The sequence below is a fragment of the Pagrus major genome, chromosome 7 (assembly GCF_040436345.1).
Source record: "Pagrus major chromosome 7, Pma_NU_1.0".
NCBI classification, from domain to species: domain Eukaryota; kingdom Metazoa; phylum Chordata; class Actinopteri; order Spariformes; family Sparidae; genus Pagrus; species Pagrus major.
Window position 1 is genome coordinate 25,075,688 of NC_133221.1, and position 17,166 is coordinate 25,092,853.

The following is a 17,166-nucleotide window of genomic DNA, read 5'->3' on the forward strand; positions in this document are numbered from 1 at the left end:
TGTGTTAATTAGTTCAATATCATCTCATGTACTGCCGTATGGCGTGTCAGGCATCACACACTCATGATGTCGACCCTATTGCGCCACCATGCGGTCATCATCAGCACAGCACGTGCTCACACTGCGCCTGCTCCTGTGATACATCCGGCCGGTCCCTATCAATCGATCAGAGAGAGGAAGATGGTGGTGGATGGAATGAGCGGGGCAAGATCGATCACCGAAAAACTCGATTGGGTTTGTTTTTCCTAACTGAGTCAAACACTCCGTAACACCGCCCGGTGCAGCTACCACAACCCGGAGTGAGGAAGCGGTAACGAAGAGGTAATTCAGGAGTTAGTTTGTATTAAAATGGCGCTGACATGAAGCTAAATGACGAGCGAGCTGTGAAAACAACAAGGGATGAAGACAGGCCCGACTCGACGCGCCGCCATCTTGTCCCTTCACTGCATGCATGTCAAGGCACGCTAAATTAATCCCTGATAACAAAGCTACAAGGATGGAGGAATTGTAATCGATGTGTTGCACTGTCGGTCAAAACTTTTACAGAAGATGGATTTTCAGTCACAAAATATCATAACTGCAGTTTAACAAACCGCTGTTTTGTGTGTAGTTGTGTGGCTGATATCAGGATATCAGTTGAAGCTAAACTCTGGAGTCATTGTGGGCAGCTTAGAGAAACATGAGCTTTAGCTGTATTTTGAATGATTGTGTTGTTTCGCTGCTAAAACACGGATTTGGTGTGACAGCTGTATCGGGTGTTTTCCAGTGGTGTCATTTAAGAAAAAGCCTGATATGATATCTGAGGTTACACCCATGGGTGCACACACTACTGCCATTCACTGACAATACAACACAAACCAGACACAAATTATACAAGATGAAGTACTGGCTTGACATTTTTACTGACACAGCAAGTCTTAAAACTGCACAAATGTAAATACTGTGTGTTTACAAACCATTGGCCTAGCCTTGGCTATGGGTTTATAACATATAGATTTGAGTGACCTGCAGGATGAAGTCATACAATAAATATAAATGATAATAATAAAAAATATTATTATTAAATAAATAATAATAATAATAAACATTTCAACCAGACTGGCATTTTAAATTCTGTGGAGCTTTATTAATGTTCAAATTACTCATATGGTTTTTGTAAGGCAGTATGGCAATAAAATAATATCACAATATTTTAAGGATATATGGAGATACACAATATATATCTTGGTGTTGTGAAATATCCTAAAAAGCACTTCAGAATTCTAGGACAGGGCCACAAAATCTGATATCAAAATATTTTTTACCAGATAACTTGATATCAATATTATGGGGATGACTGTAGGTACATCCACAAAACATTAACACAATTAGATTTGTAATAATTAATAAGTATCAGCAATGTGGATAAAATGACTAAGTGGTTTTAAATGCATGTAATAGAACAAGTCAGTCTGGGAAGCTCAGAAAATGACATGATGATACTGTAATGCAGCCTTTAAAGTCTAAAGTCTTCTTTTGGATATACAAAATATCCCAAATCTAAGACTATCTACGACAATGTTGTATAACATTTCACATTAAACTCTCACATCTCACATTGGAATGATAGCTCTTGTCACTCATCTGAATTATTCATAAAATGAGTTTGCTTCCCTGTACACAGGGAGGTGACAGTCATATCAGAGGTAAACAACACTGACTGATGGGTAATAAAAGGCCAATGAATGTTTTCCCAGTGTACGAACAAACTGATTTGTTGATCAAGCTGACTATCTCGTCCCTGCCTATTGAAATCAGGCAGGCTTCATCATGAGCAACATTTAAATCTTCTCTTAAAACCGTCTTTTATCAGAAGATATTTACAAATTCTTGCTAAGTTTGGGGTTTTGTTGTTCTCTGTTTATCCCATGATGTTTCATAATTGGCTTCTGTTTTATCTCTATTTGTGTTTGGGTTTTTTTTATCTGCTGTTGATTTGCCCTTTGTAACCTTGTTTAGAAAAGTGCTAAATATATATATAAATACAGTTATTATTCGTATTATTCTTATAATCTGCCTTTTCTCATGTTCCACATATGACATCTTGTTCTTGTCGGCGCTCCACAGAGCCTGTGCCTGTCTCTCTGCCAGCCTCTTCCACCGTCCTTGAACCTTGAGGACGATGGAGTTCCCGTGGCACAGTGGGAAGGTACTGGAGCAGCTTAACCGCCAGCGCAAGCAGGGCCTGCTGTGTGACTGCACCTTTGTTGTGGACGGGGTGGACTTCAAGGCGCACAAAGCTGTGCTGGCGGCCTGCAGCGTCTACTTCCGCACCCTCTTCCTTGACCAGAAAGATGTGGTGCATCTCGACATCAGCAATGCAGCAGGTGGGTCTCCCAGTGCTCTAAATAATCATGAAACCAATCTTAAATAATAATAAATGTGCTCATTACTGCTGTATAACCAGACCTGTTTTATTGTTGACTATCGTTGCAGGTTTGGGTCAGGTCCTAGAGTTCATGTACACAGCCAAGCTGAGTTTAAGTCCACAGAATGTAGAAGACGTGCTGGCTGTTGCCAACTTTCTACAGATGCAAGAAATTGTAAACGCCTGCTCTGCGTACCAGTCAATGGCAAATCCAGCTCCGTCCCTCATAACACTGGATTTGGCTGTTGGTGAGTGCACATCTTCACAGGCTGCGTAAATACTTAGTATAATTATTTTTTGTAATCACTGCACCAATCCTCTTCATGTCTGTTCCTTTTTTAAATTAAGTCATTATCCTCACTTTAATAATTCATGACCTCAATTTCACAAGTGCTGAACAAGGTCAGTCATTTGTTGCTGGTGTACAAAGGGTCAGATGAGGTTATTAACATCACAGCAACATGTATTGAATTAATTTAATGCTCTAATGTGTCATTTAATTTCATGAGGTTTGCTAATTGTATTCTGCATGTGGTAAAGTATTTCCACCAGTTATTAGCAGTCATTACATACAGGATTCCTTATCTGATTTATAAAGAAATAATAACTTAGAGCTTTACATTTTAAACGGTTTTGAGCTGCAATTAACTTTTTATTAGAATTTTCTTCTCAGAAAACATTCTCTGATATGATAATTATGGTGCATTTTCATGAATTTGACATTTTGGGTAAAATTAAACAGTCTGAGTCTGAGTATAGAATGTGGAGCCTGATATCCAGTACTTGTCCACCATATTCTACTAAAATAAAGAAACATCTCCTTTTGTCTTTAACATCCCAGAAGAAAAAACAGATGCTGGAGAGCAGCGAGAGGAACTCGAGGGCGACTTGGCAGAAGTGGCATCCCAAGCAGACATTAGTCATCCCAGCCCCCCCACAGAGGACAAAGAGCCCACACAAAATCAGGAAGACCTAAAGGAAGAAATCCCTCCTGAAACACAACAGACTGTCTGTCAACCCAGCCCAGCCAGAACTCACACAGGCCGAGGGCGACCCCCCAAAACAACCATTGTCACTGCTCAGAAGAAGATTTCTGTAAAGAAGGAGGAAGAGAAAGCTGCACAACGTGCGCCTGGATTTCAGGATGACCCCTCTGACACTGACTACACACCCAGTAAGGACATTGATATAATGACCCTGAATTGATAAAGTGTTGGTCTTTTTATTTGACCAAAAAAATGAAGAGATATTTTCTCGTTTGCAGAATCACAGTTGAAATCTGCTGGCAGCTCGTCCTACATGAGCTCTCGGGGGAGAAGAATCAGAAAACCTCCTCGACGGAACTTCCCACCTGGTGAGGAGGTTGCTCTAGTTTGCTCTGCTTTATCAACCAAAACAACATCCTTTTCCTTTAAACTTTGACCTGATTGTGAAATATCAAGTGTCATCGTACAGGAACATGTTCCAGGCAGGAAAAAGTCAAGGAACATGATATATTTTTAAATTAAATTGTGAATCAGTTTTTGTTTTAGTCTTAAATTCACATCCAGGTATCAGTGACAGACTAAAATTGGCTTTCTGAAACCTGCAGACACTTTGCTATCATGGCAATTGCCACTTTCAGTCAAGACTCCAGACAGTGTGTCATTTTCAAGAGCCTTATTGTCGCCCTCATAGACAATGACTCAGAGGATGAAGGCACATCAAAGAAGAAAGCTGAGGAGAAGGCGGTGGAGCCAGAAGAAGTGGCCGGAGAGCAGGAGGAACAGGAGGAGGGCCCTGGGGAGACCGGCGACGGGGAGGCTGATAATGATGAAGAGGGGGCTGGAGAGGAAGACAGCGAGGTTAGCCAGCAGGAGGGAGGAGCCGATTCGAGCAGCGAGGGAGAGGGCAGACAAACGGCATCGACGTCTATGAGCAGCCGGTCCGAGTCAAAGCCTTACAGCTCTGTGACGCACAAATGTGAGGTGAGAAATATTAATATTATCAACTCAAGCTGTGGAACAGCACTTCTCATCACTGTCACAGTAGTAACAAAAGGCCCTAGGCACACTGAGCTGTTCTGCCTAATGCATTCTGCAGAGGTTTTACAACTAATGTATCTGCATCAAACAAGAAAATGTTGGGGATGCTTGGAGCTTTTATCCAAATCTCGGGGATGTAGGGATTTTGTGCAAATGTTTAGAATCACATACAAGTCTTTGCATTAAAAGTAGGGCTGAAATTTCATATTTTCACGATTAATTTATCAATTGTTTTCTCTAAATTGTCAGAGAATGGTAAATAATGTTGACTAGTGTTTCCAGAACCCCAATATGATGCCTTCAAATGTCTTTTTTTTCCCACAACCCAACAGATTCAGTTAACTGTCATAGAGGAGTGAAGAAACCAGAAAATATTCTCATTTAAGAACCCGGATTCAGAGAATTTTGACTTAAAACAAATTTACTCAGATCAACAAATTGATTACCGTTGCAGCTCTAGAATGAAAATGTTCAGCTCACTCGACATCTTTTCCTCTCTCCAGGACTGTGGGAAGAAATTCACCCACACAGGTAACTTCAAGAGACACATGCGCATTCACACTGGAGAGAAGCCATTCAGCTGTCGGGACTGCAACAAGGCTTTCTCTGACCCTGCAGCCTGTAAAGCCCACGAGAAAACACACAGGTGAGTTACACACATTGGGTCTCATTCATGAAACGTTAGTAAATTTGTGCGTAGATTTGCACATAAAAGCCTACGCTACTAAAAACCTACTCCGGATTCATGAACACCGCGGGAAACTCAGATCTGATCGTAAACACGTGTGTATGATCGTGAATGCCAATCCATCGTAAAGTGACAGCGCGCTCCTGGTAATCAGCTATTAGCATAAATCCCCGCCCATGAATTGCCAATGACCACCATATAAGGAGGTGTAGCTGCATCCAGTCGACCTGTCAGTCATGGCGCAAACGAAGAAAGGGAGAGAAAGAAAAAAGAACTTTGCGGAAGCGGAGATAGAAATACTTTTGGGTGAAGTGGAATTAAGAAAAAAAAAAGTATTTTCATCTGTTAGCAGTGGTGTGACAGGGACAGGCAAAGCGAAGGCCTGGAGGGAGGTGACATATGCCGTCAATATTGTCTCTGTAGTCCAAAGAACCATGTCCGACGTGAAGCGTAAATGATTTGACATGAAACTGGAGGCAAAGAAACGCATAACCTCACACAAAAGAAATATATCAGCCACAGGAGGAGGAGGCTCACAGTCGCAGCTATCAACTGCAGACGAGCGCATCGCGGGGATATATATATATCTATATACTATATTTTTATTATATTTTTATTATCATCATCATTCAACATGTAGAAAGAACGTGTAATCTATTGAGTCGATTTACATAGATAATTCACAATCATGAACCTAATCTGGATCTTAAACCTGCCAATTGCCAACTACTTTAACTAAATGTGTTATATTTTTATCACATGTTTAGGCTATATCACGTGTTTCAAAGGCATCTGCGTATTGTGTACATAACAGAGCGCAATATGAATTTAAATTGTAATTTCCAATAGTGCCAAGCATTATTTATGTGCATTCTTAAATTTACACAAGCACTACGCGTGGTCAGCAGCATGTGTAGATTTTCTTAGTAGCTACGAAAAGATCGGAGCTACTAAAATATTGATGAATGCGAGATGCACGTAAATTTCCCTCTGCGAACAGTTTACACACAAATTCGTTCTGCTCACGTTTCATGAATGAGACCCATTGAGTTTACCTGCAGTCCTGCCTGCCTGCTGTCATGTGTGTGCCTTAAAATTGAGCATCCCCTCACCTCCCAGCCCTCTGAAGCCATACTGCTGCTCGACCTGCGGAAAGAGCTACCGACAGATCAGCCTGCTCAACCTGCACCGCAAACGGCACACGGGCGAGGCACGCTACAGCTGCGAAGTATGCGGAAAGCTCTTCACCACATCTGGCAACCTCAAGCGCCACCAGCTGGTGCACAGCGGAGAGAAGCCATACCACTGCGACTTCTGTGACAAGGCCTTCTCTGACCCCACAGCCAAGATGCGACACCTGGAGACGCATGACACGGAGAAGGGCTTCAAGTGTCCACACTGTGAGAAGCGCTTCAACCAGGTAACGTAATGTCCGGGAAGGTTTTGTTTGGTGGAAAAACAGGAGCCATAACAGCTGTCTATATAAAACATATTATAGCATTAAAGTATTTCAAACATGATGCTGTGAAATTTTTCAGACAAATGTTATGATATATTTAATTGTAGATAATCTGAGTTTGTTTGCAAAATATACATGCTGTACATATTATATCGAGTGCTTTAACTTGTTGCCTGATGTTGTGTTGTCTTTAGTATGGAAATCTGAAGGCTCACTTAAAAATCCACATCACAGACGGACCTCTCAAGTGCAAAGAATGTGGCAAACAGTTTACCACTTCAGGTAAGAAGATAGTACGGAGCATATGTTTTCTTAACTTGTGTTTCGAGGTTGATGTTTTTTACTGAAACAAATGAAGGACTCTCTGTTTCTGAACAAATTGAAATTCTACCCAAAAGCGAGATGACTTGTTCTTTATGATTATAAATTGCACATTTATGTGTTTGAGGTTTTGATTTGACAAGTGAATTTAAGATGAGCGTTATTGTTAGTTGCAAACCCCCTATACTGCCAAAACACAAGAATTCTGGGCCCCGTGTTTACATGTTTGAGTATGTGAATGATCCAGTAGATAAACCCATAATTCACTGCATTAGATGTGAAAAAATTCTGGCAAAGATTCATTATGACCAAACTAGAGTTGGTGATTGTTGGAGAGATGATGATAAAATGACTGTTTCTGCAAATGGACTCTGGTGGATTTGGCGAGAGCAACATAACGGCTGTTTCTGGTTAAATAAAAAAACTGTTTAACTAAAAGGTGCATCTCTGTAGAGATCCTTTCCATAATGTTGTTAGACACTATGAATAACAATCTTAGCCTATCAGTGGCAAAAACAAGCCCTTTTCTGAACTTACTTAACAGTTGAAGTTATTTTCAAGGATTAGGCTGCAGCCATTGCAGCCTGAGGCAATCTACTGGACCAATTCCAAAACACCAAAATATGTTAACATAGCGTCTAGTTTTGAAAAATAGTGAAATTACCTTTTTGAGGTTAGTAAGAAGCTACCAGTGGTGTTAACACATTGGTGAAACAGAAGTACAGTTAACTTGTCATACAAATCTCTGCTGTATTGAGCCAAATACCTGAGAAGTGAGATTTTGTGAGAAAGTGAGATTTTGTTTGTCCATCTGAGCTTTAACTTTAAATTTACTGATCCTTTGAATATAAGATACTGTATAATCCTGTCCTGATATCAACCTTTTCAGACATTTAAATGTTATTTTAAGCCATCAAGTATCCTCTGACACACATTAGTCAGATGTTATTTTTTTATCTGAAGCAAACACCAGCTGCTTTCAGTTTGTCTGCATGTTATTTAAAGGAGGCTGACTTCTGTAGTTGTGTCTTTGCTTTGAGGCATTTGGCCTGACCTTTGTGTGATGGTATCTGCCTTTTAGGAAATCTGAAGAGACACCTGCGGGTTCACAGTGGGGAGAAGCCCTACATCTGTATGCACTGTCAGAGAGCTTTCAGTGACCCTGGAGCTCTGCAGCGGCATGAACGCATCCACACAGGTTCTCCCTTGACATTCACACACACTGTGGAATTTGAAGGCAGCATACTAATCTAAATATTATCTACATCCAGCAGCCACGGTGATACTGTAATTCATGTTTCACAGGAGAGAAGCCCTGTGTCTGTCTGATTTGCGGTAAAGCCTTCACCCAGGCCAGCTCACTCATCGCTCATGTACGGCAGCACACTGGAGAGAAGCCCTATGTGTGCGATCGCTGTGGCAAAAGGTCAGCAATCAGATAAGTCAGTGCTGTAACAGCAGGCTCATTATTCAAACTCACTTGAACCTGAATATAACCTGAGATTCTCTAATGAGGAGATTCGGAAATATGTGCAGAGAGAACAGAGAACATAAGCTATTGGTTCAATGTTTTATCTTGTATAGGGAGTAGTGGGAATTGCTTTATGTAGTCTACCATTAAAAAGTCATATACCAACAAGAAATTCTAATTGAAAACTATCAGGGTTAAAAAAATCGGGATTGCCCGATATGCCATGTCGAGCTAGTAAATCAATCTGATCGGGCAGGTGATAAAAAGAATAAAACACATTGTTTTTTTCCTGAGCTGATGCAGGAAGTACTTAAGGAGTGAGCCATCTGCTTTCATCTGTTAAGAGTTCTACGTGTGCAGTATGGTGAAGATAGATAAAGACTTTAATTAGCTGAAGCGAACATGTTCAATGTGCAAGAATGTTTGTTACACCGTACTTTTGACACACTGTGTCCTTTGTGGATTCATTTACTGAAAGACTAAACGGTTTATTAATGAAAGTCTTTTTTGTTATTTGATAATTGTAAATAAATAATACAGTTTTTATTATTGGGGCAAGTAAAAGTTGATTTCTGACCCAGCTGCCAGACTGGGCATGTGCAAAAAAACAAACATTAACATTGAACTTTGCTTTAAAGTAGCAAGTGGGAAAATATGTTTGTTTTTTTCATTTGAAATTTAGTGAACTGCCCCTTTTAAATGCTTAAAATCTTATGTCCCTCTCTGGACAGGTTTGTGCAGTCCAGTCAACTGGCCAATCACATTCGGCATCACGACAATGTCCGACCACACAAGTGCCAGATGTGCAACAAGGCGTTTGTTAATGTGGGAGACCTGTCGAAGCACATTATCATTCACACAGGTAAGAACATAATTAGTGTCAAGTAATTATGGTGCTTTAGAGCTCTACATTGAGCAGAGCTCTCAGCTTTCAACCCTTAATCTTCAGTTGATGACTTCTCTCTGTCCTGCTCTCTCTCAGGGGAGAAACCTTTCCTCTGTGATAAATGCGGCCGAGGGTTCAACCGGGTCGACAATCTGCGCTCCCACGTCAAGACCGTCCACCAAGGCAAGGCCGGCATGAAGCGGCTGGTGGTAGCTGGGGGCAGTGTTGACGAAGGATCCGATGGATGCTTGGGGGCATCCACATCGGAAGAGATCAACATCGTCACCGTCACCACAGAGGACATCGTCACCCTGGCAACTGAAGCGCTGGCAGCCAGTGCTGTGGCTCAGCTGACAGGTCAGACAGCATCTTTGAGGCTGAGTTCAGTGATTTTAGGGGAAATGTCGATGTCCTGGACAAATGCTGCAGATACTACCTTGACCTTCTGTGGACAATAAAATAAGAATGAAGGATTAAAGGGCTGAGACAGTGATGAGTATTTGTTAACCTTATGTCATGTGTCTGTTGACAGTAGTTCCAGTGGCAGCTTCAGTGTCTGCAGATGAGACGGAGGCTTTGAAAGCTGAAATCACCAAGGCAGTAGAGAAAGTGCAAGAAGCAGGTAAGACTGCAGGGAACTCACTCATTCTTGACCTTGGAAACATCTGTTGAGAGACCAATTCTGTGATTGCTGTGATTTGTTTGTGATGCTTACTGTCATGGATTACCTTTGTCAGGGCTCTAAAAGTTGATATCCATACTGTATTGTTATAGAAACTATGCAGTATTTGTTTTGTAGTACATGGGCTAAAATATGCATAAACACAAATATGGCACTTGAAATAATGCATAACCTTAAATCTGAAAAGTGTGAAGGGTGATCATTTTGAACAGTTGCTGTTATAACTTGCTAAATGTTTCAAACATAAGTATGATATTATGTACAGCTTTGTTTAGTTTCATTCTGAGCCAGATCACTTACAGGTATAAACATAGATATAGAGACTGTATCTTTAAAGGGAACACAATGTGAGAAATGTGAACCACTTACTTCTTCTGTTCTCAGACCCCAACACCCAGATCTTGTACGCTTGTGACTCATGTGGTGATAAATTCTTGGACGCTAGTTCCCTAGCCCAGCACGTACGCATCCACACAGCTCAGGCCTTGGTCATGTTCCAGGCAGATTCCGACTTCTACCAATACACCACGGCCACCGCCGCCGAGGGGGATTCTGCTACAACATGGCAGCCCACAACTGAACAGGTCATCCAGGAAGGAGAGCTGATCTTCCGTGCCCAGGATGGAGAGGGAGAGGCAGAGGGAGGGGTAGTAGGGGAGACACAAGAACAAGAGGAAGGGTCAGGAGGGGTGATTCATGAGGAGGGGAGGGAGGGAGGAGAAGTGGAAACTCACACTGAGCTCCACACAGAGGGAAGGGATGAAGCTGCAGCAGAGATAGAGGAGGAGAAAGGAGAGGAGATGGAGTGTGAGAGTCAGGCGTAGTGGGACGGGTGAATATAGAAACTATGAAATGTAACAGAAATCTATTTTGTACAGCAGAAGGAAATACAGGAAATGAAGTGAGTTGATGAAGCCTCATTGTTTCAAACTGCCAGGATGTTCAACACTGGATTCATAACATGCAACACTTTTTAAACACCTTAGGATGTAAGGTCATAAATTATGTTTTTGGCAGTCCTTATTTCAGGATATTAGGTGGAATCCAGTAAATGTTGTTAAGAATTCTTTCACAGATGGTTATACTACTAGTATAGTTTGTTTATTTTTAGTCGAAAATGCAGGACTGTGCATTGTCTAAATGTATAAAACATTTAGATCACAGTTCTGTCTTATCTAATATATCTTAAAGAAAGTCCTTTATGGTATTTTTACATTTCACTGCAATGAGATATGTACATTTTCCTTAAAAAACAACAATATTGTTATATATTGTACTTAGTTAAAGTATTTTCATGAAAAGCACATTATACAGAGATTATCTACATGAACATGTAAGAAGGTACTAAGATTTAACTTAGGTGTAATTATCACTTTCTCTTTGTTCCAGAAGTGGGATGTCATGTATTCGTGTACTGGCAAACACTGTAAATGCTGTGGATGTATAATATTTGTATATTTATGTGGCCTCTAAAAAAGTCTTAAGTCTGAGAAAAGATTGAGTGGTGATTACAACTTGTCAATAATTCTCTGTTTCGCATTGATACCAAGACAGCTTTTTTCTGGTATTACATTGAACTGCCTAGATTATTTTTCATTTTCTCAGACAGGCATTTTATCTGTTTATAACAACCCCTTTAAGATGTCCTATTAAATATCAGTTACATTTTAGACTCAGCGGTTGTCATCATGTGATCAATAAAGAATCATCACGCAGTCGGACTACCCTCGTGTTGTACTGTTATTTTTACAACAAGATTGTGCTCTTATTTGTTTCCTTGAAGGATAACATTGCTAATGCACACTTCCTGGAATGGTGTTGGTAAAGGTGTGTTAAAGATTTGTTGAATAATAAAATATATAAATTCAACAAGCAATATTAAGCATTTAACAGGGATATAGAATAATAACTTTATTGCACATTCATCACATTTAATTGGTTGTTTTCAGCCAAATTATTGTTAACCATACTGCATCTTTAAAAATAAACAATTTCCATTTAAGTCAATTAGGCAATTCAACTCATGATGAAGTCAATGAATTATTAATATTTATTATGATTATTCAATAAATATGGCTATACCTTTCAGTCCCTTGATGTGTATTCTTCCGTGGTTGTCACAGTCTTATAATAAAGCTTGCCTCCCATTGGCGGAGTGGCACCCAAGTGCGACGCGTTCCTCTCTGTGATTGGCTGGATCTCGGGGTCAAAGTGAAGTCGACTGCTAACGCTGACGTCGACTTCTGCAGCAAAATGGCGTCGTTGACAGCAGTCGTGCAGACGAACCGGCCCAGTTCTTTATCATCGCCCAAAAAACGAACCGGAACAATGAGCCAGAGGAGGTTCAGACTTTTGGACAACAATGTCCTTTTATTCATTTCGTTAGCGTCCATGTTGCATTGTGCTCTGGCTGACGGTAAAACGTTGGTTCTGCTGGACAACCTCAACATCAGAGACACCCATTCAATCTTCTTCCGCAGTCTGGCAGGTCAGTACGAGATTCGTGCTTGTTTTATCCATAAAACTTCTTTCTCCTGTTCTAGCTCCCCATTGTACTGCAAACAGGTCTTTGGTTGTGAATACAGAGTCTCTGGGACTTAAACTTGTAGAATTGGGCTTCATGCAGCATAGCTAGGCTGCTAACGTTATTTAGCTATTACGTTCAGCTCGCCAAACTTCATTCAGGCCTCTGGCAGTTTAATGTATATCCAACTAAATAATGGTCGTGTACGTGCGTCTTTACGGCCACTTATATTGCATTGAGTCGATACGGAGCCACTCTTCATTTCGGCATACTTAAAGCAAACCAAATAGTTAATAATTTGATGTAATCCTTGTTTTCCATAATCAATTTACCAGTCATCTTCAACCAAAGTGTCACTTGTACCCAACAGTACAATTATAACTTATTTGAATATATATTTGATAACAATTCACTAGCTAATATATTGTCATTGGGCTTTCTCATGCCTCTACATTGTGTACACACAGCACACTTTCCCATGGGCTGTAGAATTTGACATTTAAAGGCTAGAAATCCTAGTAAGAGTTAAAACATATCGTATATGGGGAGCTATGGCATGCAGTGCACTGCCACCTTGTTCAAATTACTGCAAAAGTGCATGACGTGTGACATGTTTCAGTGCCGCTGGTAATGTATTTCTCTTTTCAGATCGTGGCTTTGACATCACATTCAAGACCGCTGATGATCCCTCCCTGTCTCTGATCAAATACGGCCAGTTCCTGTACGACCACTTAATCCTCTTTTCGCCATCAGTTGAGGGTAAATTTCACATGCTTATTCCAAAGTCAAGTTAGTAATTGCATGCATCGTCATTGTCTCAGTGAATCAGTCTCAAAAAAATCATTTCTTTTTGTTATCACCTGCAGACTTTGGAGGAAACATCAACGTGGAGACTATTACATCTTTCATTGATGGTGGAGGAAACGTGCTGGTTGCTGCCAGTTCTGATATTGGTCAGTTGATTTCCAGTTTACAGTTTTAGCTGTAATATTAAATAAGATGCCATATTATTGTCCTGTATTAATACTCTTCTCTTGTTACAAAGGTGACCCTCTGAGGGAGCTGGGCAGTGAATGTGGCATCGAGTTTGATGAGGAAAAGACTGGTGTCATTGACCATCATAACTATGATGTGTCTGACCCTGGAGAGGTAAGCAGAATTCTCTTCAGACAGCAGGCATGTCCGGTTTAACCAATCCAGTCATTATAACTGACATGTTTTTATTAATAAGTGATCCTTCTCATCTCCAGCACACCCTGATTGTTGCTGATCCAGAGAACCTGCTGAAGGCGCCAACTATTGTGGGAAAACCCACCAATAGACCTGTTTTGTTCAAGGGTGTTGGGTAAGCACAACTTAACATGATTTAAAAGTGTATTACTCTATTTCGTCACCCTAACATTCAGTATATAGAAACTGTTGATATTCCATAGCAACAGAAAAGACTTTCAATTGCTGTTTTACATGTTGTTTACACATTTGAAGTTATTACTATATAAGTAAATAACAACTCCATCACCTCCTGAGGTCAGTTTTTCACAGAAGCCTCCCTGTAATTGGCTGTAGCAGAGACCTTTCAACAGCATTTTATACGTCACTTGTTAAGTATTGTTCAATAAATACCGACACCACCTCCCCTTTCAGCATGGTGGCAGACCCAGAAAACCCTCTTGTCCTGGACATCCTTACCGGCTCTTCTACCTCCTACTCCTTTTTCCCTGACCGACCCATCTCTCAGGTACGAGCACTGAACATAACAGTTACAGCAGATTATTATTATAATAAAGAAGTTTATTCAGAAAGGAATGTATCTACATAATATAATGGTTCTATTCTTTCTGTTCGCTCTCCAGTATCCCCATGCTGTTGGCAAGAACACCCTGCTGATTGCTGGCCTTCAGGCCCGAAACAACGCCAGAGTGGTTTTCAGCGGCTCCCTGGACTTCTTCAGCGACGCCTTCTTCAACTCAGCTGTGCAGAAGGCCACGCCTGGCTCCCAGAGGTAGTCTTCACTGTTAATCACATTCCTCCTGTTTCTGACATCTTTATTACTTTGAGTTTTGTTGCCATGTGAACTGAACAGCTCTTCTGTTACTCCTTGATCATGTTTAATGCTTTAACAAAATGTATGTGCATACTATTCTTTCTTGAACTCATCAAGCTAATTTATAGAAAAAAGTATTAAAAAGTGTTACGGTATTTATTACATGTGTAGTTAGCATGTAATGCATATGACTTTAAAGACTGTGCAGTATCTTTTTAGTACACTTATGTTTAGATTTGGTAAAAATGCTTTTTCAGAGGCCAACTCTGATATTTTTAGGCTGGCTGCTCACAGCGTATATTTCTTGCTGCTTGGCAGTAAATGCACTCTTACCTCCTACTGACAAACAGAAAAATATTGATCAACTCAACTTCAAAATCTGCAGTAAAACAAACTACATCCCATCAGATTTGGACGACCGTCACTTGACTAAATTACATTTTTATTTTCATAAAAATTCAGTATCAGTCTCCTGTGGTTGATGCGCTACTTGTCATGGTCTTTGTTAGGCACGAGCAGACGGGGAACATGGAGTTGGCTGAGGCTCTGTCTCGCTGGGTTTTCAAGGAGGCTGGAGTCCTCAGGGTGGGAGCTGTCACCCATCATCCTGTCGGAGAGACCACTCCCCCTGCAGCGTACACCATCACCGACCTTGTGGTGAGTTTGAGATTTCAGTGATTCATGTGAACATGCATCACCTTGAATATGTTTGTCTAGCGCCTCTATCTAGCCTCAGGGGTTGTGTATTTTTACGCATGTGTGTGTATATGTATATGTGTATATGTGTGTGTGTATATATGTATATATATATGTATATATATATGTGTGTGTATGTATGTATATATATACACACATATATATATATATATATATATATATACACATACATACATATATACACACATACATACATATATACACACATACATACATATATACACACATACATACATATAATGAGTGAGTGTGACACTGTCCCCTGCAGGAGTACAGCATTGTCATTGAGATGCTGTCTGAGGGCCGCTGGATTCCTTTTGATGGAGATGATATTCAGCTGGAGTTTGTGAGGATCGACCCCTTCGTCAGGACTTATCTCAAGAAAAATGGTATGTTGCTGTCATTATAACAATATACAGTACTGATGAATTCATTTTGATTATTGCTTATAACCTAAATACATCCACTATAAATGCTGTGTTGTCTTTCTTCTAGGTGGAAAATATAGCGTCCAGTTCAAGTTGCCCGATGTGTACGGAGTCTTCCAGTTCAAGGTGGACTACAACCGACTGGGATACACACATATGTACTCCTCCACTCAGGCAAGATAATCAAAAAGTTTACTTAACCTTAAAATAGCAGAATGGTTGCTGAACGGAGTTCTCCATGCATGGAAAGTGACAAATGCACATGTAAGGACAGATATACCAGAGATGACTCATTTATAGTCTATTTAATTTAGTCAATTAATGGAAATAGATATTAACAATATTGCCTCACAACTTGTGAGGTGGTCCATGGAGTACATTGGTATATTCCTTAAAAGTTAACTTCTTGAGTGCTGTGGCATGGAAGACGTTCTTCTCACTTACAATGCATTTGACAAGCATTCTCAAACGTATGGTCGGCTAACTTCTACATTGTTGTTTCTGCATCACAGGTATCCGTGCGTCCCCTGCAGCACACTCAGTACGAGCGCTTCATCCCCTCAGCCTACCCGTACTACGCCAGCGTCTTCTCCATGATGGCAGGACTCTTTGTCTTCAGCATAGTCTTCCTGCACATGAAAGAGAAGGAGAAGTCCGACTAATGCAGAGAAACAACAGGGAAGACAAGGGTGTTGACAAGATTCTACAATTGAACTTATGGTGTGAAGAGTTGAAATTGAATGTCTTTCTTCACACAGGGACTTGGACTGCAGTCCTCCGTCAAAATACAGTATCTCTTCAGTTATTGGGGCACTCAACAACTAGGGGACTGGAGGCCATAAGGGGTGCTGACTGTAATGCAGTGGTTCATTTTTTTGTTTTGTTTTTTTTTGTACTCTGAAGTCACTTAAAGGCCTGTAAATGTTCTGAAGTCAGTCAGCGTTTGTATAAAAATTGCTTTACATTTGATAAAAGTAGAGCACTTGCCTTGGAACATGAATCAAATCCATATGAAAATTTGACCCACATCTTCTAAATCGGGAAAGGTTATTGTGGTAACTACATGCACTGAAAATGCCAACTGTTCTTATTTGTTTGATAAGACCTCGATGTGTTTCCAAAAAAGTTGGAATCATCTGAATAAAACACTGACATTCCACTCAGTCTTTTTTTTAACATTACATAATTGTTCTGTCATTTTCCTAATAGACCCTGATAGATTGTGTTATTTTTCTTCTACATGCTGTGTCGGGATTGTAGTGACGTGCGATGCTTAAAAAGGGCATTATATGTAGTTTTGGAGAGGAAATTCAAACTTAGAATTTTAATATTTACGATATTAATAAGGTAATAAGACAAACCACAATGGAATAAACAAGCTGTTCTCAGAGGAAAATAAGGTCCCAAGAACACTGTTTGAAGATAGCAAGGTGGCAGGGTCCGCCAAATACAAACAAAGTAAAACAATATGACATTGTGTTGTCCTTTTTAAGGTCAGCTTGTTTGAAAACGAAG

General features: G+C 40.4%; 2 protein-coding genes across 2 annotated transcripts; both read left to right on the forward strand.

Moving 5' to 3' along the window:
- The first annotated feature begins 219 nt into the window (after positions 1-219).
- On the forward strand, positions 220-11,659 carry zbtb17 (zinc finger and BTB domain containing 17). Its single transcript, XM_073470981.1, has 15 exons — positions 220-321; positions 2,107-2,366; positions 2,476-2,655; positions 3,249-3,581; positions 3,672-3,761; positions 4,085-4,374; positions 4,935-5,077; positions 6,239-6,539; positions 6,773-6,860; positions 7,981-8,097; positions 8,205-8,325; positions 9,102-9,232; positions 9,353-9,613; positions 9,789-9,878; positions 10,323-11,659. Exons 2-15 carry the CDS (start codon positions 2,162-2,164, stop codon positions 10,760-10,762), a joined length of 2,790 nt encoding a protein of 929 aa, XP_073327082.1. The 5' UTR covers positions 220-321; positions 2,107-2,161; the 3' UTR covers positions 10,763-11,659.
- A 499-nt stretch (positions 11,660-12,158) lies between these two features.
- On the forward strand, positions 12,159-16,810 carry ddost (dolichyl-diphosphooligosaccharide--protein glycosyltransferase subunit (non-catalytic)). Its single transcript, XM_073470706.1, has 11 exons — positions 12,159-12,426; positions 13,111-13,221; positions 13,329-13,415; positions 13,508-13,611; positions 13,713-13,807; positions 14,107-14,200; positions 14,316-14,464; positions 15,016-15,163; positions 15,492-15,612; positions 15,719-15,825; positions 16,164-16,810. Exons 1-11 carry the CDS (start codon positions 12,192-12,194, stop codon positions 16,311-16,313), a joined length of 1,401 nt encoding a protein of 466 aa, XP_073326807.1. The 5' UTR covers positions 12,159-12,191; the 3' UTR covers positions 16,314-16,810.
- Positions 16,811-17,166: the final 356 nt, after the last annotated feature.